Source organism: Platichthys flesus, chromosome 10 (assembly GCF_949316205.1).
Source record: "Platichthys flesus chromosome 10, fPlaFle2.1, whole genome shotgun sequence".
Taxonomy (NCBI): domain Eukaryota; kingdom Metazoa; phylum Chordata; class Actinopteri; order Pleuronectiformes; family Pleuronectidae; genus Platichthys; species Platichthys flesus.
In genome coordinates this window covers 21,901,555-21,927,498 of record NC_084954.1, presented here as the reverse complement: position 1 = coordinate 21,927,498, position 25,944 = coordinate 21,901,555, and the positions used below count along the sequence as shown (strand labels likewise).

Below are 25,944 nucleotides of genomic sequence, written 5' to 3'. Positions count from 1 at the left end.
TTAAGTCGATGGGTGATATGAGGAGTTTTGCTCTTTGGAGGTGAGTGTGTGGCTCTTAAAAGAGCCTTTGTGTCGGTGGTTTCCAGCAGCTTTGCTTTACTTGGACTTGGGGGCCTTCTCGGTCTTCTTGGGCAGAAGAACAGCCTGGATGTTGGGCAGCACGCCGCCCTGAGCGATGGTCACTCCGCCAAGGAGTTTGTTGAGCTCCTCGTCGTTGCGGACGGCCAGCTGCAGGTGGCGGGGGATGATACGGCTCTTCTTGTTGTCGCGGGCGGCGTTTCCAGCCAGCTCCAGGATCTCAGCGGTGAGGTACTCCAGCACAGCCGCCAGGTAGACGGGGGCGCCGGCACCAACGCGATGTGCGTAGTTGCCTTTACGCAGCAGCCTGTGAACACGGCCCACGGGGAACTGGAGCCCAGCGCGGGAAGAGCGAGTCTTTGCCTTCGCTCTGGTCTTTCCGCCGGTTTTACCTCTGCCAGACATAGTGGATGACGATTGTTTCCTAAGACACGTCAAGAGACACTGCTTTTAACAACTCGAAATCTACTGTATATATCCGCGGAGCGAGCACGACGATTCATGCCAGACTAACCAGCGAGAACAGCCGGCACTTTCCTCCAATAAGCAGCGGGGACTCAGGCGGTGGGTTGCTCCTTCGGGCGGCGCTGAGCTCTACGAGGAGCCTCTCACCAATCAAGACCCGGGGATATTCTTTTCTTTGTTGTTTAATTGTGGGTAGCACCTAATGTTAAAGGAGCATTACCGCCACCTACTGTACTGGAGTGTTTTCTTTGTTTAGTTTTTTGATTATTCATATTCTTGATATCATTTCTCAGACCAAACAACCCCCCGCCCCTTAATTTAAAGTTTAATATTTCTAATTTATCCAGTTTCTTTTAAAAACTCTGACAGGACTTCATATTTCCCTTCCCCAATACCTAACATGTTAATCATATTTCACACTTCCACCCCACATTTCCTCTGATCCAACTCTAGCTTTCCTCGGTCTGTGTTATATCTTTGGCTGTGACTGATGACATATTCCACAATGTCTTCCCCTAAACCAAGTTCACATTCATTATGGATGTGTCCCTTTTAGATGCAGTGTTGTATGTCCTTGCCTTGATATATTTGTTTCTTCCCTGTTGTTTTCATTGCCCAAACTTTTTGCTTTAACCGAAACATATGGCCTCATTTCCCTCCCTCATACCAAATGTTTGTGCCAGTCAGTCATGATGGTACTCATTATTTTAGTTTTTTTAAGGTATTACTGAATGTTTCCTCTATAATTATTGCATGTTTTAATGATTGTTTAGGGAGTGAATTGTCTATTTCATTTCACTCAATGCCCCTATGAGCTGGGACCAACATGAATCTGACTTCAGTTCTTGAATAATTTAGTCTGTGTTTCATATATGTCATAAAGAATATCTGCTCTGCAATGGGATGAGATGGAATGTAATGACAACAATGCTGATAGTGAATCTGAACATACTATAACTTTTGTATCTCTACTGTGTAGAGGTAAAGTTACATTTATCACTGGGATAACGAAAGAAAACCTAGTCTTTCCTTCCTTTGGCTCCTTTTACCCATCTGTATATATTGGGTCCATAGTATTGTGTGTAGTCCGTAGTCTTACCTCTACTATCTCTGCCCAATTTCTTAATTTGTTCTTGAATATAAAAGTCATGTCATACAGGAGGAAAAGGAACTCTTGCACTGTGGTTTTTCAAGTAACCTGATACTTTTTTTTGACATTTTAGTTGCTGTATATACATAACATTCGGTCTAAGCTTTTTCCCTTTCCCAGCATGGTCTAAGGGCCCTCACATTTGGTTGTTCTTCTTCCCTGTGTCCTTGTAGGTTTGACCAGTAGTTTAGAATAATCTGTTTGTATCTGAGGTTCAGGGGCATTAACCCCCATCTCCACTTGGAGAGCTATATCTGGCAAGTACTGACATTAAATTCATAGCCATGTGTCAGTGACATACATGAACGTTATCAACATTTCACTTCCACACTAGTTGCTAACTTTGTTAAATGTACAGCAGCCTCATTACAAGCAACCCTTTACACTGTCACTCTTCTTAACATTAAGAAAGTAAACCAGAGGAGATTAACTCCACGGTTTAATTATCAAGGACCTGTTTTAAAACAGACATCACAGCAGCTGGATAAGAAGTAGCGTTTCACCAACCAAGAGGATTTTCACCTAGACAGGGAAGAGCTAACAAGAAGGCACTGATAAATAACAGAGAGTCATGGTTCTACTGATCCATTCCTCTAACTTTGAAGGGCAATGATTTTATTAGCTTCTTTACTAATACAATTATAACCATCAGGGGAAATCCCAACCTCCCCCTCATGAATAACACAGATCACTAATTCTTGAGACATGGGATAAAACACGTACTGCAGTAGAAACTGCTATTGTGTTGAAAAATTCAAATATTTTCAATTGTAGATGTTATGCAGGATATAAACAGAATGGAATCAATCTGATTATCCCCTTCAATTTAATTGAATTATTATAATATCAAATATATGACACAGTCTTCCCACTACATCTAAAACATCAAGTCAGCAGAGAAGGCTTGAAACATCCATTTACAATAGAATGGATACAAATATTGTTTAAATGATTTAAACAAGCTTAAATCAACCTAAGAGAACTGAATAGATCATATCAGAGAATACAAAAATGATCTTTAGTGACACCTTCATATTTCATAAGGTTTCATTGTTTCCCAGCTTTATGTAAATACCATAAGACATTCATTAAAATCAGTCAATATCAAGAGCAGCAGTCCCTCTGATGGATCTATTCTCACAGAGTGCATCCATGGCTGACTACATCCCGTCCGGAGTCTAGTTTCCGGTTTCATGCCCCACAATACGCGGAAATCACAGAAGATTTAGAAGAACGAATATGGACCAAATAGAAGAGCACTTGGCAGAAGAGATACGAAAGTATGACCACTTGTATAACCCGTCACTGACTGGCCGATTTGTCCGCCAGAAATAGGCTATGAGGAGCCGGAATGGCGATGTAAATAAACAGTCGACGAAGAAGAAGACGTCTCTTCTTTGTGTGTTTTGTCTTTGAAAAAAACCGTTACATCGCCTATGGTTCTGGCGGTGAATTGCGTAGCAACACGCGCAACATGTTTAGGAAGCATAAACCAAAACGGATCCATCGATGCAGCTGCGTGGCCTTCCGCGGTTGCAGTCGCAGGACTATAATTAGGCCTTAAGGCCGAATTATACTCATGTTGCACGGACGCACGCATGCATGCAAGACACGCAACACGCCCCTTTCGTGCCCTCCGGCGTCTTGCGTGCGTCCGTCGATTTTTCTAAATACACGACAAAATGACGCGAGCCTCACGCAGCCCGCAAGGCTTGTGATTGGTCGGCTTACTACATCCCGTCCGGAGTCTAGTTTCCGGTTTCATGCCCCACAATACGCGGAAATCACGGAAGATTTAGAAGAACGAATATGGACCAAATAGAAGAGCACTTGGCAGAAGAGATCCGGAAGTATGACCACTTTTATAACCCGTCACTGACTGGCCGATTTGTCCGCCAGAAATAGGCTATGAGGAGCCGGAGTGGCGATGTAAATAAACATTCGACGAAGAAGAAGACGTCTCTTCTTTGTGCGTTTTGTTTTCGAAAAAAAAAGTTACTCCGCCTAGTGTTCTGGCGGTGAATTGCATTGCAACACACGCAACACGTTTAGGAAGCATAAACCAAAACGGATCCGTCGATGCAGCTGCGTGGCCTTCCGCGGTTGCAGTTGCAGGACTATAATTAGGCCTGCGAGTCTTGCGTGCATGCGTGCGTGTGTGCAACCCGACTATAATTCGGCCTTTAGGTGACTCTCACCCACTACTATAACCTGTAGAATACAAGATGAATGCAGCAGCAATGATGACACAGAGCATTCAGTTTCTAATCAAGACTGCATCTGGGCGGAAGTTACCCTCAAAGAGACAGTACGAGGCGCAACTGCTCCCGTGCCAAACGTTCCACCCGAATGCTGCTGTCATTAACCGATCTCTCTAATGAAACATAAACCCACGTGACTATCAGGTATATTATTAGGAATAATCTTAAATTACTGTTAAAATAATTAAATCAAATATTTTGGGGCATACCATATGTGGAAGGGGGCGCAAAAAACTCTGCCCAGCTGTTTTTGGCGCCCCCCTCTGAGGGGCGCCCTAGGCAACCACCTATGTCGCCTGCAGGGCCCTGGGCTTTGCCCTTAATGGATATCGCATGCGCAGCACTGAAAACTTTAGTCCACGCCCACCAACTGTGGGCCCCACCCCGGTCTCACCTTGTATAAATTGGACTGAGACCTGACGACCGATTCCACGTTTTCTTCAGCAACCATGGAGCAGCACGGAAGTTATTCAAATCCTTCTATCCGCCTGTGCCCGGTTTGCCAGACCGGCTACATTCTATCTTATGACCTGCATGCATGCTGCAAGTCCTGCCTGGGCCCAGAGCACGCCGGCCTGGCGCTCACCTCCGGAGACGAGTGCGCCTTCTGCAAGCTCCTGACGGAGCACGAGAGACGCAGGCGAGCTGACGCATACGCCGGCAGGGCCGATGACAGGTTCTACCTCTTGGTCGAAGCAAACAATCTTTTTGATAAGCGTGGACCGGAGTCAGCTGACTCCGCTCCCGATGCTAAATAGTATAATTATCCACCTGCAGATCCCCCCCTCGAGCTCGAGGGGTCGGAGTACTCACCACCGGCCTCTACTCCCCTGACAGCCATTGGCGCCCTGATGAAAGAGTTCCCGAATATAATCAAGAAGGCGGCCGCTTCCAGGAACCTGACGGTGCCATCCCCGCAAGCCGCGGTTCCGCCAGACGAGTGGGTCGGAGATGTGCCTCCGCCACACAAGACTCGTCAAGATGTTTTTTGGCCCCGTTTCCCGGGCTTCGAGGCGTACCAGTCCAGTTCGGCTGAAAAACCGGGCAAGCTGAAGGCGTCGGTTGCTTCGTACGTCCCCATCACAAGAGTGGTGGGGTTGTCTGACCGAGGCTTCCCCCCAGTACCTCCACTGGAGCCTGGCCTGGCTTACGTGTTCAGCGTCAGAGTCAATCCCTTCGGGGGACGGCGGCCTATACCGCCATCCCCTTCGAGCCAGCTGGTGACGAGGCTCGCGGACTGCTCGCACCAGTGTGCTGTCCAGGCGTCAGCAGCAGCCAACAACGTGGCGCTGTTGGCGCACTGGATGAAATCGATGACCACCGAACCTGACCTCCTGGCCGATCGAGCAGAGGACCTGGCCAAAGCTTCCAGCACAGTCCTGACCCTGAGTGCCGCCGCCGCTGTAGCAACCTCCCGCATCACCGCCTGGCAGACGATGATTCACCGGAGCCTCTGGCTCAACCTCTCCGACCTGCCGGAGGGGCTGCGGAAGGAGCTCAATAAAGCGCCCAACGGACTCTTCGGGCAGACGGCTCTCGACCACATGCTGAAGACTGCAGACAAGGCCGACCCGTCCCATCCTCCTGCTAAAGGCCAAATTATACTCGTGTTGCACGGACGCACGCATGCACGCAAGACACGCAACACGCCCCTTTCGAGCCCTCTGGCGGCTTGCGTGCGTCCGCCAATTTTTCTAAAGGCCTAATTATAGTCCTGCGACTGCAACCGCGGAAGGCCACGCAGCTGCATCGATGGATCCGTTTTGGTTTATGCTTCCTAAACGTGTTGCGCGTGTTGCAACGCAATTCACCGCCAGAACACTAGGCGGAGTAACTTTTTTTTTCGAAAACAAAACACACAAAGAAGAGAAGTCTTCTTCTTCGTCGAATGTTTATTTACATCGCCACTCCGGCTCCTCATAGCTTATTTCTGGCGGACAAATCGGCCAGTCAGTGACGGGTTATACAAGTGGTCATACTTTCGGATCTCTTCTGCCAAGTGCTCTTCTATTTGGTCCATATTCGTTCTTCTAAATCTTCCGTGATTTCCGCGTATTGTGGGGCATGAAACCGGAAACTAGACTCCGGACGGGATGTAGTAACCCGACCAATCACAAGCCTTGCGGGCTGCGTGGGGCTCGCGTCGCTTTGTTGTATAGTTAGAAAAATTGGCGGACGCACGCAAGCCGCCAGAGGGCTCGAAAGGGGCGTGTTGCGTGTCTTGCGTGCATGCGTGCGTCCGTGCAACACAAGTATAATTTGGCCTTAACTATACGACAAAGCGACGCGAGCCTCACGCAGCCCGCAAGGCTTGTGATTGGTCGGGTTACTACATCCCGTCCAATCACAACATCGCTCCTCAGGCAGGAGGAGCGATGTTGTGCACACTATCCAGGGCGCCAGGGCCGCATCTACCAGAGCTTCATACACATCCAAATGGAGCGCTTTTCAGCGTTGGTGTGTAGACAGGAGTCTGGATCCCACGGTGTGTCCCCTGCCTCAGGTATTGTCATTCCTCCAGCTTTTGATGAATAGGAATTTGGCTTACAGCACGGTGAAGACATGCGCTGATGCTATTTCTTCCTGTCATGAGGGGTCATCCTCTGACGAAGCGTTTCCTGAGGGGCGTAAGAAGAGACAGGCCAGTGTCACATTCCTTGGCCCTTCAGTGGGATTTAGCACTGGTTTTACGGGCATTGGCAAAAGCCCCCTTTGGACCATTGGATCAAATTTCGCTGAAGTTACTGTCAGTCAAAACAGCTCTGTTGTTGGTTTTGACATCTGCAAAGAGGGTTGGTGATTTGTCTGCTCTCTCTGTGGCACCTTCATGTCTTCGGATCCAAGGAGATGGCAGCTCGGCTATTCTACGCCCTAATCCTGCTTTTACACCTAAAAGCATCACGATATTCACAGCGTCTGTTTGTGCATTAGAGGGAGCATTCTCAAGGGCTCCCCCTGTCGGCACAGCGCCTGTCTCACTGGCTCTGTGAGGCCGTTTCACAGGCTGCGTCGCATAAGGAATGGATCTCCCACGGAACATTAAGGCAAGGTGCTCAACAAACTCCTTGGCGGAGTGACCATCGCTCAGGGGGGCGTGCTTCCCAACACCCAGGCTGTTCTTCTGCCCAAGAAGACCGAGAAGGCCCCCAAGTCCAAGTAAAGCAAAGCTGCTGGAAACCACCGACACAAATGCTCTTTTGAGAGCCACACACTCACCTCTGGTAAAGAGCGAATGTCCTGATGTCATCCACCATTTCTAAAAACACACGTCATTTTTGGCTCATCGGCATTCAAAACGTATTCATTGGTGTAGTTTTTATTTGTCAGTAGTTCCAGTCAGTAGTGAGAAAACCAGCGCTCATCTGGAAGTGTCAATATAAAAAATACACAGTTCAAATTCCAATACGCCTAAGGGACATAGATCCACGGTATTAAAGAGACCTGCATGTATCTGTCAAGATGAACAGTATGAATGCACTATTTAATACTTTTCTAATGAAAAACTAGTGTGGGTACAAGAGATGGAATGCAATTTTCAACCTCTTTACATTTTTCATGATGCAAGTCTAGTGGAATAAGTAATGTTATATATCTATTAAATGTATTACTAACTTTATTATTTACCATGTAATGTAGCCATAAACAATAACTCTGAAGGTAATTTTGCTTACAGTTTTCAACAATTGCAAAAAAGTGCAAATATACAATGAATTCACCACTACACTACACAAATGCAACATGTCCCAGTTTTCATGCTACTACATTAGTGTGCAAAACACTGTAAGCTCAGCAAATATCGGACAAACAGATAATTCTGTATCCAGTACAAGTTACAATGACAGATTACACTGTATATCTGCGATGGTTTGGTTGAACTCTTAAGGCCGGCGCATGCTTCTCCAACTGCAGCTGCGTTTTGATTAATGGTTCTCCAAGGGTTGCTTGTGTTGCAAAGCAATTCAACGCCAGAGCACTAGGTGGGGTAACGTTTTTGTCGAAGAGGACCTTAGAGACGCCTTCTTTGTGTGTGGCAGTCGTCGTTGACTGTTTATTTACACCTCCACTGCTGCACCTCATAGCCTTTTTCTGGCGGACAAATTTGTCCCTAATCTTCCTCCACAGATTCGTACACTGCCTCTTCCTCTTCCTCCTTCTCCTCCGCCGTGGAATCCCCCTCTCACCCTCACTCTTCTTTTTCTGACTCCTTCAATTTTGGGGAAAGTCAGGTGAACTCACCTGATGTATTTTTAAGGTTCTTAAACCTGATTGGTGTGTCTGCACACCTGATGACTGTGTTGAACCAATTGGCTCATATAGTGGACAACACGTGTGAAGCTGACATTGTGCTTATAGTGGTCTGGGCCCATGTTTTGCTCCTTGAGTGTAAGGTTTTAATAATTGTGTAATACTTATGATTTTAGTGTTTATGCGATCAAAAAAAACTTTAAGCTGTAAAATCAGCTTTTAAAAGTTAGGTGCTGTGTGTCCGGTCACATGTTGGATTATAGACGTGTTTCACATGAATCAGGTTTTCATTAATAACATTGACCAAGTCCTCTGTTGTATTAAAGTGCCCCAGTACACATGACAGTGATCCAGCATGCACAACTTCAGGACCATTGAAGTGGAGCAGCTAAATGGAACTCAGCCATCATTATCATACTTCCCTCCTGTGATTCTTCTGGTGTGACGGTGATGAGGCTGTCCTGAACGACACTGCATGGAGCTCTGTCCAAGGGGTGAATGGTTTGGACTCCTCCATTAAACGTTTTGACCACTGAAGTTTACTCTTGTTCCCCAGAGGAGCGTGACTCTGATCAATTCAACCAGAAGCTCCACTTCTTTTCTGAGCTTTCAACCACTTCTCAGGGTCTTCTTCACTGAACTCAAATAGCTTTGGCCTTATCAGGTGAGCTAAGGATTAATGTTAGTCATGAGATGACCCATGGGCCAGTTCCTTTAACTGATGAACATCCTGAGGTGCATTTGACAGCTGAAAAGAGGATAGGTGGACCTTTGAAATACAGTGATACATGTTTGACAAGAACTAAACAAATTAACTTTGTGTCCACGGGACATCTCGTTCTCCACAGTATATGAAGAAGTCAAGTCAAACTACACTAAACTTTCAAGGATTTTAAACCATTATTTATTTCTGTTATTTGAATGTATTACTCTGATCGTGTCTTCAGGCACATTTCCTTGGAGAGGTCTCCTGTAGAAAACAGTTTAATTGAAGACATTGTGAACACAAACACAAAGTCAGACATTTGGTAGCAATCATCTATTATTTATTTGTTGTGAATATTCATACAAAAAGCAGATTCTCTCAGGAACATGTGATATCTGATACACAGGAAATTTCATTTTACATTCAATACAGTTCATTCACTTTCCCCTGCCCTCCCTCTACCTCCTGGACCAATGACAGGGAGGCACAAGGTAACCTGCAATTCTATTGGTGCATTCTGGACTTCTATTTCAAGCATTAGCTTTTTTTAGTATATATATATGTATATATACATATATATATATATATATGCTCTAAACAGTGATAACAGTGATAATAAGTCAGGTCTACTTCATACACCATCTTTACAGACAAGCACACACACAGAACCATTCACACACACACACACGCCTGCACACTTATTACATAATAAATTTAGAACTGGTGTCGATCAGGAACTCAACTAAAAACTATAACTGTCCTTCACCCAGTTGTCCCTCAGGGCTCAGGCTCAGAGCACTACTTGAATGTGATCAGACAGGTTAGCTGACATGGAGAGCTGTCATTGGTCAGTCAGGAAAACAAAGTGAGCAAGTAAAAAGTGATATCAAGTGCTGTGTTTATTTTACTGTTTATTGTAATTGTGTTTACATTAACCAGTGAGTGAGTCAATAAGTCAGTCAGTCGGGGTCCAGAAGGCTGCAGTTTAAGGCCTTTGTCCAACTCCCGCAGAACGAGGGGACCTCAGTGGCTAACGCACGCTGTGGTGTGCACGTAGAGGACACGTGTGTTATTCGTAGCAACAAATGTAGTGGCTCAGCGTGAATTTATATATGCACTAAATGGCTGTGTGTGTATATTTAATGTCTGTCTGTGTATTCATCTTAATGTCTGTTTGTGTGTGTGTTTCACATTTACTTCTCACTAGGGGGATCTATGCACATTTTTACATATCTAACCCAGCATTAAGAAGTTTAAACTCAAATTCAGATGTTTAAACTCAAATTCAGACGTTTACATTGATCATCTGGACTGTAAAAGTTAAAAGGATTTGTGTGTCATAATTTAAATGATTACAGGGTAAAGTCTAAGGAGGCACCATGAAAAAGGTCCAGCATCTCTGATAAAGAACAAAACAAGAAAGAAAAATAAATTTCAGGATGACAGAAATAACTGTCATAACAATGTCACAAAAAGAAAGGTTTCCCTCCCTTTCATGACAGTAGGTCAATGAACTAAAATGTGTCCATTTTGTGTTATTATCAGTGACACCAGGTTAAGAGTGTGGAGAGGATGTAATCTCTACAAAATGTATTACGGTCAGTGTTAGGCGAAATGGCTGTGATGTAGATGGAATTAATTTAAGTCACCAACTTCTGGAGAAGTTGTACTTTTTTAAGGAAAAAAGATTATGCAGGAATAAAGTCATGGAGGAAAGGCCTGTAATGAAACAAATAGTTCTGAGAATAAAGTCATAGTATCACCAGAAAACCTTATTTTGAAGATGAAACGTGTAATGATTAGTGAAGTTGTAGTTTTATGAGAAACTGACAATTAAAAAAGAATTAAGAATAAAAACGAGTATGAACATTGTATAATTTGACTTCAACTCAAAATATTACGTTATTGTTTTAAGAATGAATGGTTGTGTCATGATCACAACTGTAGAATAAAAGTTAGTTTTGACAGGAAGTTATTAATTAATAATAATTTAACAAGAGAAACATCTTCCAGTTATAAAAATAAGAAATCTTACGCTGCTTTCAGACATGCATGGAACTCTGGATAATCTCAGACATAAGTGGTCTCACATACATCTTTTCTGGAGAATGGCCAGTGAGAACCTCAGGACTTTCTGCAGAAGGCCTCAAATAATAAGAATATCTCAGGATGAAAAAGCAGTGGCATACACATAAAAGACACAGATGAAGAGGTCAGGAGAGTTTTTGGTGATAAGGGCCGAGTGCCAGTGTTTATATGCCGTGAAAAAAAAAACAGTTGATTGTTTGAGCAGAATTGATATGCAACTTCCTGCCTCTGCCTGCTGCCCCACCCGAACTCACAAGAGAGTTCTGTGTTGTGAACTCGTCTGAGCAGACAATCTGCTGCTGCATTGTTCGTGTGTAAAAAGTGTTCAAAGTTAAGATTAAAGTCAGAATTGCAAGGAAATCCCCCAAATTATGAAATAACCCTAACCCTAACCCTGCAAACAATATTTTACTTGGAAGTTGGAATTTTTCAAGACATTTATTTTCTAATGATGTTGTGACACTCGATTTAATAATATCATATATATATATATATATATATAATACTAATATTACGACTTTATTCTCAACATCTCTCATTCCTGTTATTCCATACATCAACCGTAATGTTAGGTCATAAACATCAGCACAGCACATTGTGTAAAAGGAGGTCCAGTTTGAGAAATGTGAAGAAATGGGCTCTGTGAATGATGTGTGTGTGTGTTTTCAGCGCAGCCAGGAGCAGGGCACCCACTGAGGTTCAGTGTCCAGTTTGTTGATGAGTCGTAGCAGCTCGGTGAAGGCTTTGTCCTGGTCTGTGTTGACGATGACACCATCAAACAGGTGACCACAGCTCTGCTCCATCTCTCGCGCTTTCTCTATAATGTCCCGCAGCTCCTCGGGCTAAAGACAAAACACACATTAATAAGGCAAGCATTTTACAAATGTCAAAACCAGTGATGATTTGTCAGAGTGTGAAGAGATAGTGTCGACAGTTAATCAGGGACCTTGGGGTTCTTGTTCTCTTTAGCCAACAGGGCGCGTAGTCTTTCCTGGGAGGGTGGAGCTATAAAGATGATGTAAGGTTTCAGGTCTGAACTCCTCAGCACCTTTAGAGCCTGTGGACACACATGCATGCACACACGGTTCAATGAGCATCTTTTGAATCTGAGTAATGTAGTTCCCTTCCAAGGAGTTTTAAACGTGTTATGACACAGTCTTATTTCAATATTGCTGCGTCTTTATGACCTGAAACAGCTCATGATTAAATCTGGGAGAAACTGTCTTTTTCTCTGAACTATTGTCTGTTGGGCAAGAGTCCCTGCTGAACTGACCATGTGGTGGGATCACACAATGGGCCATAAAAGTGAGGCCTTTGATCCAAGATGAAGCCAGCTAAAGTCCCTTTCAGATCAAGCATGGAGATTGTATCTTCTGGTGGTAACTTAATCCCTGGGGTCTAACCAGATACCCCTGCTCTGCTCCTGGCCGCTCCCACTCTCCTTTGACCTCTGACACTCAATTGGCTAAAAGCCAGCATCATCCTATGACCAGCACCTCAAGGAGGCTGGACCTCTCAGGTAGAATAAAACCACTGAGACATCAATAACCACGTCTCTTTCTCCCTGCTGAGGACTTCGACCAGGGCCCTTCGGGGCCTCTCAGATGTTCCAGCTCTAAAGGATCAACTTTAACTTTTAGCTGCCCATTCCCAATTCCCTGAAGATAGAGCTGACCTTTCCAGTTAGTTGATCCGGAGGTATTTTTAGGGAGCAATTACAGACGTTTGTTTTATTTTCATTTTGTTTTATTCCTTTAAATCAGTCGACGTCTTACTTTGATAGAGACTATTTTTGTTTTTAACTTGAAAAGGCAGCGCACAGGAACTCGCTCGCAGGCCGAGCTCAGAGACTTTCTTTCCAAATCCACAGCTGCGTCACCGCTGTTCATTCCCTGCAGAAGAGACGAAGCAGAATCCCGTCAGAGAAGAGACAAAGCAGAATTCCGTTCCAAGAGCAAGAGAAGTTCGCTCTATTCGGCCCAGCGCTGACCTCCGTTGCAACCACGAGACCCACCGGAGCACCGCTTAAGAGGCCAGGACTTCACTGATTTGTTTTCCAGGAATCCGCCGTTCGAGCACGCATCCTGAGGTTTAACGAGAGATTCACAGGACTTCCGGAACACCCGCGCCCCACGCGCAAGCAACACCGCGGAGGTCACAGTAAGAGGCTTTATTGTCTGGGCAGAGACTAGTTTAAATACTTAGCGTGTATTTTCGCAACGTGGCTTCACTAGGCAACCTCCATCTTGAAAGTATGTGAATGTAACATCACCTTGAATTCGGCCAGACGACGTCACCACGTGAACTCGTCAGTACGCCATAGCCACTTCCCCCTTTTCTTTCTCACACACACACAGACAGGCAGACACACACACGACCACACACACACACACATAGACACCCCGTATCACATGCGTGGTCTTAATTGTGATAAGTGCTGCTGCTGTTGTTGCCATCTTTGAAATATTGGAGTTTGTTAAATGAAGAATCATTGAAATAACATAAACTTTATTTCCCTTTTTAATAAATACTTTTGTAATTAAAGTATTTGTATTTCTGTGATTATTTGTGCATATGTATGTGAATATAGCTGGATTACTATAGTCTGTGCTCGAACTTAAAACCCTTCATTGTTTATAATATAATCATTAATATTAAATATTGAGATTATTAATTTAACTTTTATCACTTGAGACTGATAACTATAGTTTGACTAGTTGGTCCCTGTAACCAGGGTGGTGCCCCGCGACAATAAGCAATGATTACAGATTGTATTATTCTTAATTGATAATTTTATTGTTTTTGTTAATTATTTTAACTATTATTAATGGATAACTGTATCATTTCTAATTAATTGTTTTACTATTCTTAATTAATAGCTTTATAATTTGATTATTTTTAATAAATAATTGTTATTTTAATAATCATATTTCATGATTATTAATAATTAGCCAACGTCTAATCTACTCCTACTATTGCACAACATGTCAATGTTTGTCCCTGTGACTAGTTACCCGCAAAGTCAGAGCAACGATAGTCAGGCTGGAAAAGCCTATGGTTATGTGGCGGGAGAGGGAACAGAAGCAGGGGAAGCGAGCTGGGCTACAGGCTGAAGGCTAACCCGTACAGAGCAGCGCTCCAGAATCCTGCAAACAGCTGTGTGTAGGGGGGGGTATACATTTCTTGTACCTGTATACATTTAATACTCAATGGTAATATTAAATCAGTTCTTATATTGTAAGAGGATCTTTTTTTACTGACAAATGGGTTCATATTCTATGTATATTAATCTTTTTATTTTTTATCTTTCCGCAGAGCGGGGGATCCCCTGCAGTGTTCACTAAGACTTCATACAGACTTGTAACTAGGAGGTAAGGGGGATACAATCAGCAGTAGCAACTGCAGAGCGTCTCACTCTGACTTTCGGGTTCACACATGCATCTGTGGAGTCCAGTGGATATCTGAAAGCAGTTTCAGCGTGCATTTGGAGCAGAGAGACAGTGGTCTGAGAGGAGGATGTACACTGACTCATTTACTGTTTTGTCTGATATATCATTACATTAAAAACAATCTAAAGAGAGCTGCAGTGTCTCAGTGTTTTCTTGGTGAGTGTCCTGAACTTGATATACATGTGTGTTTTCTGTACGGTCTGGACCAATGCTTTTAACCTGTCCCCAGGTGACAGGGGAAACATTTCTGCTTTTGTCCACAGAGGCACCAAAATCAACACAATTTAAAAGTTCCTTTCTCTCATGTTACTGTTGGTGTGTGTGAGTGTGAATAACAACCTGTGTGTGGAGACAGAGCACACAGATCTTTCCAGTGTTGATGACCTGCCTCACTGAGTCTGAACTGGTCCCATACAAGTTCTTCTCAAAATCACCAGATTCGATCAGCTTCCCTGGGGAAAGTAGACAATACTAAGTTAGAAACTATCTGGTTATAATTTTGTTACACAATTCTTACACAAACCATCACTGAATGTCCAGATTATTCTTGCAAATAAACATTCAGCATTTTTACAACTTAGCTTACCAGCTGACAGTTCGGCCTCAAATGTCTGACGAGAGACAAAGTGGTAATCTCGACCACCCAGCTCTCCTTCTCTACGGCTTCTCGTGGTGTCTATTACATGTGTGCAAAAAACACAGTATTTTGAATCCACTAACACATGGAATTGTTTGTGCACTTGTATGTGCGTATGTTTGTGGGTGTAAGAGAGTCTTACGAGGTACAGCTCCAGCGAAACGTTCTGGTTGGTTGTTGAGGAGTCTCTGCCTAAGTTCTCCCTGTCCGCAGCTGGTTGGGCCAATCAGTGCAATAGGCCGCTTCCTATTGGCTGGCTGGTGGTACAGAGCCATCTCCTCATAGGTGAGAATCTCCTCATTATCAAAATCTGGACCAATGATTAGGACAGAATAAACAAGTAATAATTTGCTCCAAAAAAACACTGCAAGAGTCTAGAATAGGTTTAGTCATTTTCTGTTACATATTATATCTTTAAGCTTAGGGTTTAAGAAACACACAGACACAATGGTCTCACCATCATTCTTGTGAGTGTTGTACAACGGCTTCTTTCTCTTCCTCTTGTTCTTCTTTGCACACCAAAGCTTCCCTGTGGACATATACACAACGTAAAATTCACTTTCAAACTCCAAGTGATTGACTCCATCAATCATTTCTTATATGGAAGGGAAAAGGTACACGTACTACCTTTATATAGCACGGCTCTCCTGTCATTACTAAAACTATACTATGAGGCCCATTCACTCCTCTCAAATACACACTCAATCAGTTTTCAGACATGAACTCTGGAGAATGTCGGCACAACTGGGTCTGGACTTTCTCCATGGTTTACCTCTCACACATGAAGAACCCAGCAGGAGACTCTCTGCTCAGACGCGTCCACAACACAGAAATCACTGGAGCACACACAGACATATCCGCACAGACACACACACACACACTTAGCTATATAAATTGAGTAATATAGTTTGGTCAAATTGGACACTGGATGAAAAGTAGCTCACTCAATTTCCTGTCTCATATTTGGTGGCAATGTAGTTATAAGCAATGTTTAACCTTAGATCAAATTATGAACTTTAAAAGGTTATTTACTGTTACAGGGTTACATTTGTGGATAGCCGAGAAACTGACCAGGCTTCTCAGGCTCCTTGTCTTCTTCTATGGTTTGTTTCATGGCTTCTCTCTGCTGCTGAAAACTCTTCCCTGTGGAAAACAGAAGAGAATATGAGGAAAAAAAAAAACAGCCGTCATATCATATAATGCAGAGTGGACGCAAGTTTATACAGTATTTTCAGCTAACAACCAACAACCCTGTGTATTTACCAGCAAGAGTCTGACCAAACATTCTGCCCATGCTTCACCAAAACCACAAGATATTAAAAAGAAGAAACCCTAAAAGACTCCAGCCACAGACAGACAGTAGTACCTGGTACTAGTCCAGCCAGCGGCTGGTTATCCTCATCTCCATCCCTGTAAGCCTGCCACCAGTTGGGGTCTGACTGACTGATGATGTGGAGAATGTCTCCTTTCTGGAAAGACAAGCCCAACTCTCTGCAAGGCACATAAGGGTCATCTGAGGGGTCGTAGTCAAAATGAGCCTTCACATGAACCTGGATAAGAGAAAGGAGAGACCAGGAAAACTGATTTATCTATAACAGTAGAGATATTTTATATCAGAATACTTCAAATAATCAGCATTTGCAAACCCAAGGTAACTGGTCATTAGTCAGTCTGGTGGAAGAACAGATAACAAACATAATTTCTTCCAGATTAAACCACCATTTATGTTGAGCACTCACCACAGTCTCTTTGACAGGAGGAGGTTTACTCTGATTGCTGGGAATCAGCACAAAGGTCAGTAGGCCATGCATGTCCGCCTGGAAAACACATACACACACAGACACACAAGAGAGAGAAAAGTGAACTTGTTATTTATCATCTTGGCTACTATTTCTGATACATTTTGGACATCTTACATTTGTATCACATTCAATCCAAATATCATTAAATACTAGCCTGACTTTGTCAGACTCACAATTCTAGTCAGAATGTGAGTCTGAGACCGCTCCATTGGGTTCTCATTATGGGGCGTGTTTCAACTGACCAGGAAGTAAAATTCCTCTTCGCTCAATTGGATAGACCTACAACCAATCAGAGCAACGTAGTATGCTAAGCAACGCATTGTGAGTTATTTACTAACCCGGGTTCACACCGGACGCTTCAGCGCAGCGCCAAGCCTTAAATAACAGCTGGCTCCCATCCACTCCCATGTTAAAACTCTGCGCCAAGGCTGCCTCGCGGTGCTTCAGCCTCCGGTGTGACCGGCACAAAGCCGTGCAGCGATCTACTGGATCAACGGGTGATATTATTAGCGCTGCCCGGCATTTCAGCGTCGCTTCAGTGTCCGTTGTGAACAGCCAAGCGCCGGGGCTATAGGGATAGTGCAGTGCTTTGGCGTCGCCTCCACGTTCTGTGTTCCTCTTTCAAAATGAATGCGCTGTCGATGTCTTCTAAAACAGACTCAATGGCAGCATCTACACATCTCAGCTCGCCAGCGGCAGGCATGTTTGATGAAAACGAATTCAACCCAAGGGCACTTTGATGACGTGGTTGATTACGTTTCCATTGATCATCTGTCAATCATCGTATAAAGCCCGCCCTGACAATCTGATTGGCCCGGTCGGGGCATAATTTTTTCCCAATGGAGCGGATCCAGACCGAACTGCCCGACCAAAAATGTTGTGGGCGGGGCTAAGTTCGTCTGGCATCCAGGCTAATTAAATACTGCAATCACTCACTTTGTAGATAATAAAGAATAACAATATATTTTACACTGTTCCTTTCTAGACACCCAATCCGATGTGAAATGTTGGACAGTAAAATGTAGAGCTGTAGGCTCCCATTTGTTGGTTGGTCACAATGCTTGTCTAAAAAATCGTATTGCTCTAGTTGGTTTTGATGAGAAAGGCGCTGCATCCATGTTCTTCCTGAATTAATCTGTTATTGTTGGTTGTGGGAGGGATGGGTTAGCTCGCTGGTCCAAGGCCATGTAGCGAGACTCCCTACATGGGCATGGTGTGACTATGACGTTTATTTCGGTCGTAATCCCATTCTACGCACTCTAGCGTATCGTTTCTGACATAGAGGAACCACAACAAATCGTGGGAGTTGTTTTTTTCCAGAGTTTTTTGGAGGGTAGACATGCCAGATACCCAAATTAACGTGTAGAAGCACTACAAAAGTGGAATTTTCATAATATGTCCCCTTTAAGTAATTAAGAGATTAATATAATCACTACACAAGTATTCTGAGTTGATAAAATACTTACGAGAATGTCAAAGACTTGGTTGACATCTTTCCCTCTTATCTCAATGCTGTTGATCTCCAAGATTTCATCTCCCTCTGATAACAGTCCACTCCGCTCAGCTGCTCCGCCGCGAACAATGCGACTAATCACAACACTGTCCATTTCATTACGAACAGTCGCTCCCTACAGACACACAGGGGAATAACACACACATTTATTAATGAGATGTACACTACAAGTTAATACTTTGGGGTGCTTTGTCAAGCAAGGGATCCCCCATGGGATTCATCAGGAGCATGCGCCTTGAACGAATGACAGACGCAAAACTGAGAAGAAAATCACTGAAATCAAGACAAATATCTCCCCTGAAAAAGCAGTGACATTTCGCAGAAGACACAGACAGAGATAGTCCAGAGAGTTTGTGGTGATAAGAGCAGACGCCAGTGTTTGGTAGTTGTCAAGAAAACCACGTGATCTCTGAGGAGTAAATGTGCCACTTCCTGCCTATGCCCTGAATAATGCAGAGAACTTGTTGCTATGTTGAATCGGTCTGTGTAAGAGAACCTCCACATGTCAGGTCGGAAAATGTCTTTAGAGAGCATAAAAACAAAGCAACATCTCAATAATATGGCAATGACAATATTTACTTTGTTATCTTTATTAATATGACTGACATCTACTCTATTATCAGTGCTCTACAGAGGCAGTATCACAGCCTAAGAGGAACCATACAAATTGATATGGCAGGGGATGAGCCAATATCTTTTTAGAATAAGCAAAAGATCATCCGTCCTCTCAGTCAGATGTAAGTTCACTACCTCTGAACATTCATTTAGTAAAAGGCTTTGTTTCATTTTTCTATGATTATATAACTAAACAATTCATTCGACCTCATGGCCTAACTTGTCTGAATTAACCAATGTTTTAGGGAACAGACTTTTGTAAATATTGTTTTATAGACAGCTGCATTCAAAATTTGCATGATAAGCAAGAATAAGAGTGTTTGTGTCATTAACTTTTTCTGCTGCACGATATATCGAAAATGTATCGTCATCGCGACATCAACGTGCACAATATACATATCTCAAAAGACGGCATACACTGAGATAAATGGATGAAAATCCATGCGCCATACATTCACGCTCTGCATGTCAATATATTTGGCCAATCAGATGGAGCCCTACTGCCCTAGATAATAAACTAAATTGATAGTTTATTATATAAAGTGAGTGATTGTCGGAGCAGGAGAATAAGAAAAGAAAAGAGAACTATATATATATATATATGTAATATATATACTTATATAAAACAATTGCAAGGCTTATTTATGTACATAGAGCCTGAGTGAAAAGTAACACAATCACTGACTCGTGTGTGCGTTTGCAGGCAATATTTTCAGATTTTCTCAGAAAGGCACAGTACATTTACACAGTGAATTCATCGCACAGGATCCAGCTAAATAAGTGGTCCTCAATTTTGAAGAGGTGTTTCAGTACTGGTAGCCAGTGTAGCAGATTTCTAATGGACAGACCCAAAGAGGATGGAGGGAGGGTTTTGTTTATCAGTTTATCAACCACTCATCCAGTGGAGATTGTATGCATGAGGAATAACACTGAAGAATTTAAGAGATAACTAATTTAGCGTTGCCTTCTTTATATATGTATATATATATACATATATAACTTAGACTTAGTTAATCTATGTTAAAACTATAACATAGACTAACAATGAACACTTGGAAGAATAAAAAATAAATATTTATAAAACTTATTTTTCATGCCTTTTTCTTTGTGTTAAATCCTGACTTCTACATTACCTACAATGCAACTGAGCTCCAGCGTTATGCTCCCTTCATGGAATGGAGCCAGCAGCACCAAGCTTGATGCAGCGACCAGGAGCTACTTTTTAAATTGTCATATTTGCAGTGTTAAGGCTGCAAATTAAGATGCTAATACCGATGTTAACTATGCTCATCAACACCTGTAAACACATTCTAATGTGAAATATAGCTGGAGTTCCCCAGTGACAGTTATTGGAACGCAAGCTGAACTAGGAGTGTGAAGGGAGTTCAGCTCTTCATACAACTGTGTTCTACTTTAATTAGGCTGAACGTGACTGGGTATTACCAGTGGTACATCTTGGGCCTTCTCTATGCGAACGATCTTGACAGTCTCTCCTCCCCACTGGGTCAGTGTTTCTCCCTGGTCAGGCACTGCTTCGGGCTGCATTTCCGTCTCTGCTATGCTGTCATGGGCCAGGAGCATCGACTGCAACACACACAGACACACACACACAGTCACTACAGGATTATTTTCTTTACTTTCAGACTATGTGTGTGTGAGGGGGTCTCTACCTGGACGTGTGTGTCTGACAGCAGGCTGTGGAGTTCAAGTCCCTCTTTGTTCTGACTTGACTGGATGAGATCCCTTACCTAATCACAGAACATCACTGATGTTAATTCGTATAATAGCTATGCAATAGTTCAGAATCACCCCCGTACAACAAGCAACCGTTCCTGAACATAACAGTCTTGTTACAGTAACATAGCCAAGATAAACAAGAGAGAAGACAGGAAGCAAAGACACAATAAGTTCCAAACTCGTTTAACAGTTAGGATGAAGTAAACACTTTATGAAACATGGTTAGAATTAGGTTCTGAAGGATACATTGTTTAACATTTAGTCATTTTTTAGAACGACAATGTGCCTGATTCGAGAGAAAACAATCAGTGAAATGTGTGTAAAATGTATGCAACGTAACTCAAGTTTAATATGAGAAAGGATTTAAAGGTCTTTCATTCTGTCCCATGTCTTATCAACTGCTAAAAAAAAATTTGTGAACACTTAATCTCAGAAACGGCTGAGAATCCTACCCATTACTTAGACAGCTTCTCTCTGATCACCCGTGATCAGTTTACCAAATTAATCTCAGGTTCTAAACCAACAACCTGTATCTTAGATCCCATTCCTACCAACCTACTTAAAGACATTCTGCCCCTAATTGATAGTTCGTTACTTAACATTATCAATCTGTCATTATCATTAGGTTATGTACCACAGTCTTTTAAAATAGCTGTCATCAAACCCCTACTCAAAAAACCCACCCTAGAGGTTTTAGCCAATTACAGACCAATATCTAACCTCTCCTTCATTTCTAAAATCTTAGAAAAAGTGGTAGCCAATCAGCTGTGTGAGTTTCTCCAGGAAAATAATATATATGAAGACTTTCAATCGGGGTTTAGAGCCAATCACAGTACAGAGACAGCCTTGGCAAAAGTCACTAATGACCTTTTAATAGCCTCAGATCAGGGACTTGTGTCTGTCCTCGTTCTGTTAGATCTCAGTGCAGCATTCGACACAATTGACCATCAAATTTTATTACAAAGACTAAAACAGTTAATTAACATTAATGGAACCGCCCTTAACTGGTTTAAATCGTATTTTTCTGATCGCTCCCAATTTGTGCAAATTAATGATGAGTCATCTGTGCGCACCAAAGTTAATCATGGTGTTCCACAGGGCTCTGTGCTCGGCCCAATTTTATTCTCATTATATATGCTTCCACTAGGAAACATTATCAGGACACACTCGGTAAATTTCCACTGCTATGCGGATGACACCCAGTTATATTTGTCAATAAAACCTGAACAAAGTAATCAATTAACTAAACTTCGAACATGTCTCAAGGACATAAAAACCTGGATGACCCGCAATTTTCTCTTATTAAACTCAGACAAAACAGAGGTTATAATACTTGGCCCCAAACACCTTAGAGATGCATTATCTAATGATATAGCTGCGCTAGACGACATTGCCCTTGCTTCCAATGAAACAGTCAGGAACTTGGGAGTGATCTTCGATCCTGATTTATCCTTTAATAGTCACTTAAAACAAATTTCTAGGACCGCTTTTTTCCACTTGCGTAATATTTCAAAAATTAGACATGTCCTTTCACAAAAAGATGCAGAAAAACTAGTCCACGCCTTTGTTACATCGAGACTGGACTATTGTAATTCATTATTATCAGGCTCCAGCAGGAAGTCGTTAAAGACTCTACAGCTTGTCCAAAATGCTGCAGCACGTGTCCTGACGAGAACAAAGAGAAGAGAGCACATTTCTCCAATATTAGCATCGCTACACTGGCTTCCAGTTAAATCTAGAATAGAATTTAAAATTCTCCTCCTCACCTTCAAGGCCCTTAATAATATAGCGCCTTTATACCTTAAAGAGCTGTTAATACCTTATAAACCCACTAGAGCACTCCGCTCCCAGAATTCAAGCCTACTTGTCGTCCCTAAATTCTCTAAAAGTAGAGTAGGAGCCAGAGCTTTTAGCCATCAAGCCCCTCGGCTGTGGAATAATCTACCACTTTCAGTTCGGGAGGCAGTCACCATCTGTTCGTTTAAAAGTAGGCTCAAAACCTTCCTTTTTGATAAAGCTTATAGTTAGAGCTAATTAGTGCGCCAGAACGTTACTTGTTCTATTTTATGACACATGACACACGGAGCTTCTCTTTCCAGCTTCTCCTTCCTCTTCTCCATCCCTATCCCCCTTCCCCGGAATCCCTTTGCTTTATCACCCGCAGATCCAGGGCCTCTGTGGCCGCACCATGGATTACGGTTTGTGGATCGCGCACCGGGGGTCGCGGTGTTTGATCCAGTGTGGCGGATTCTGAGTCATGTGGGCTGATCGTGGTGCTGGTGGCGGACCCTGTGTCGCGTTGGCATTGGGCACGGGCGGTGGACCAGGACCGCAGTGGTGGCTTGTGATGGGTCCTCCTGGTGGGCGGCGGTGGACGGTGACTGAGGACTGAAGTGGCGTCTGGTCTGGATGGTGGATCGTGGTCTAGATGGTTGCTGAGCATGGACTGTGCTTCATCAATGCTGCTAGAGACTTTGATTATTGATGATGTTCTCCTGCACGTGGCATCTATTGCACTTCTGTCCGTCCTGGGAGAGGGATCCCTCACATGTGGCTCTCTCTGAGGTTTCTACATATTTTTACCCTGTTAAAAGGGTTTTTTGTAGTTTTTCCTTACTCTTGCTGAGGGTTAAGGACAGAGGATGTCACACCCTGTTAAAGCCCTATGAGATGAATTGTAATTTGTGAATATGGGCTATACAAATAAAATTTGATTGACTTAAATGACTAATCAGATCTTGATCAATGGATTTTTCAAGTTGAAAATATTTACTGATCTACATTGAATAATTTGTTGAGAACAAAATTACGTAAAAAACGTGAATTTCATCGAGGCAACTCATGTGACTCAGAAGTGTGTATGGCCTCTGTGTGCCTGTATGCTCTCCTAACAATGTCTCTGCATGCTCCTGATGATTAGTGGCGTCAGATACACAGATACATTGTGTCCCATAGGTACTAAATTGTATTTAGGTCAGGGGAATGTGAGGGCCAGTCAGTGGCATCAATGCCTTCGTCATCCAGGAACTGCCTGACAGTTTGGTCATACCGGTCCTTCTGATGGGTTGATGCTCTTCTACGGCTCTGTCACGCTCTCCTCTTGTAACGCCCAGTCCCCTTCTATCTCCTCCACGTGCTTGGGACTGTGCTGGGAGACACAACAAACCTTCCTGACCCTGAATGTTTGGATGTTCCATCCTGGAGGAGCTTGACTATCTGTGCTACCTGATTGGACTGCAGGGACCACCTCAAGCTACAGGTAGTGACAAGGACACTAGAGCACAAAACTAGAGAGGAATCAGTCAGGAAGGATAAGGAGAGAGCAATTGTCTGTGGCCAACACATATAAAACTGTTCCCTTTCTGTTGTTGTCTTGCTTTTGCCATACCATTGCACCTGTTCTCACTTTCATTTGGACCAAAATGTATTCATAATAACTTTTGCTTCCTAAATGGACAGATTGATAACGTTGTTTTTAGTTATTGTTTTTTGGTTACTCACCATGGCGGTTTTTATTTTTTTAATATTTCGCTTCAACTTTGCGAACAATGACAGTGTTTCTCCAAATAAAGTGTGAACTTCTCATTTTTTTCACTTTTCTTTTTTGTTGCCAAATGCAGGGCAGGGGCTGGAGATGCCAATACAGAGCAGAAATAATGTGTTGGTCGTTAATGACATTCCACTGAAATGAGCCATGAATAGCTCTACCAGCTCAACACTGGAGCAGAAACATAATTACAGCACTGACCGTATTAGCAGACTGAGTATTGGCTTCACTTGAACTCGTTATGATCAACACGATGTAATTTGGTTGATAGAATAACTCAACAGTCACTTTACTTGTTCCAACCACTAAACAGATAGTTTGAGCTGAAACTGACATTATAAAGTGTTACACAGGCTGTTTAAAATTAACAGGAGAGTTTGGCTGATTGAGTACATGCAAAAAATATGTCTTTGTATGAACACCTTTAATGAGCACTAGTGTTTCTAAATGATGTGGAACAGAGCTGCTTTGTCTCAAACCCCATTATTACTCACACACTCACTGACTCAGACCCTGTGTGTGTGTGTGTGTGTGTGTGTGTGTGTGTGTGTGCGTGTGTGTGTGTTTGTGTCAGATGATGCAACAAGGATCGACAAGTGATTAAATAAACAATTGTATCAAATGTATTAGATTTGGAGAACAGCGTGTTACCTCCATGGCCAGCTGAAGTGCCTGGTGTGTGTGAGGGTACGGAGGAGAGGGTCGGTGCATGCTGGTGGCCACAGCATTGTGGATCTTCAGCGCTGACTGGAAGTCAGACTAAAGGATACAACAAGAAAAAAGAGAGCAGGATGTTCTGTCAGAATCCACTTGAAATTATTTCCAAATAAAGTCAAATGCTTTGTGAAACCTTGAATCATTTGTTTCTGCATATAAAAATAACTAACTTGGGTGTCACATACGTGCAGTGATTAGTACTGATGCTTCACAGGAAGAAGGTTCTGAGCAACTTCCCCCACTGACAAAGGGAAAAAAGTCAGTCGCCTACTTTTAGCAGGTTTACCCATGTTTAAAAAATGTAATTGTGGTGTAAAGAAGGTCTGCCCACAGTGTACCCTACCTCTTGCCCAATTTTAGCTAGGACTGACTTCGGCCCCAAAACAACCCTCAAAGTACAAGTTGTATAAGTGAGGTAATTGAATGGAATAATATTCACTGATAAAACTGAAGTGCTTCAGTTTGTAAAATATTCATTCAATATTTTTCAGAGGTGGTTTTGACCCTAACCCCTTTTTTTGATAATTTACACTTCATACAGAAAAAACACAAGTATTTAATAATTAACTAGCTAGACAAATAAATGCTGCCAGCTCTCTAACTTAGTCAGAAGATACAACTGAATTATATATATTTTCCAGATCTCCAATTCCCACTGGAACAACAAAATGATATAAAGGGATCATTACTTCTTCTTCATTTATTCTACAAATGACATAATTGTGCATCACATCATCTAGTTAAAAGTGGGATACACACAGTCTGGGAATAAAACCGTTCCTTAGGAAACACAAGGGGACATGTCAGTGTGGAAGTGTTGCTACAGACAGCAGTAGGACAATGAAATACAAGAAGAACAATCAACTGTTCAATTCCACAATTATTCCATTATCGATAGTAGGTAATCTGCCAAGTTTGCATCCATTTGATAGGG

General features: G+C 42.8%; 2 protein-coding genes across 3 annotated transcripts in view; both read right to left on the bottom strand.

The window, feature by feature from the left end:
* Nucleotides 1–96: 96 nt before the first annotated feature.
* On the bottom strand, nt 97–620 carry LOC133961979 (histone H2A-like). Its single transcript, XM_062397403.1, has one exon. It carries the CDS (start codon nt 481–483, stop codon nt 97–99), a length of 387 nt encoding a protein of 128 aa, XP_062253387.1. The 5' UTR covers nt 484–620.
* Nucleotides 621–9,223: 8,603 nt separating this feature from the next.
* Nucleotides 9,224–25,944, bottom strand: part of pals1a (protein associated with LIN7 1, MAGUK p55 family member a) — a 39,109-nt gene continuing 22,388 nt past the window's right edge. Inside the window, exons 5-18 of one of the 2 annotated variants that reach the window (XM_062396495.1) lie at nt 24,945–25,052; nt 20,680–20,757; nt 20,453–20,593; nt 18,348–18,509; nt 16,819–16,896; nt 16,446–16,629; nt 16,151–16,222; nt 15,537–15,608; nt 15,222–15,389; nt 15,029–15,118; nt 14,782–14,894; nt 12,769–12,885; nt 11,940–12,050; nt 9,224–11,835 (exon numbers count right to left, since the gene is read on the bottom strand). In XM_062396495.1, coding sequence (XP_062252479.1) covers nt 11,659–11,835; nt 11,940–12,050; nt 12,769–12,885; nt 14,782–14,894; nt 15,029–15,118; nt 15,222–15,389; nt 15,537–15,608; nt 16,151–16,222; nt 16,446–16,629; nt 16,819–16,896; nt 18,348–18,509; nt 20,453–20,593; nt 20,680–20,757; nt 24,945–25,052 — 1,671 coding nt within the window. In that variant the 3' untranslated portion in view covers nt 9,224–11,658. The remainder of the gene's footprint in view (nt 11,836–11,939; nt 12,051–12,768; nt 12,886–14,781; nt 14,895–15,028; nt 15,119–15,221; nt 15,390–15,536; nt 15,609–16,150; nt 16,223–16,445; nt 16,630–16,818; nt 16,897–18,347; nt 18,510–20,452; nt 20,594–20,679; nt 20,758–24,944; nt 25,053–25,944) is intronic. The other variant, XM_062396496.1, reaches the window with a different exon arrangement.

Bases quoted from the DNA above. Each gene is read 5' to 3' on its own strand.
- LOC133961979 (XM_062397403.1), bottom strand. From the start codon at position 483: ATGTCTGGCAGAGGTAAAACCGGCGGAAAGACCAGAGCGAAGGCAAAG.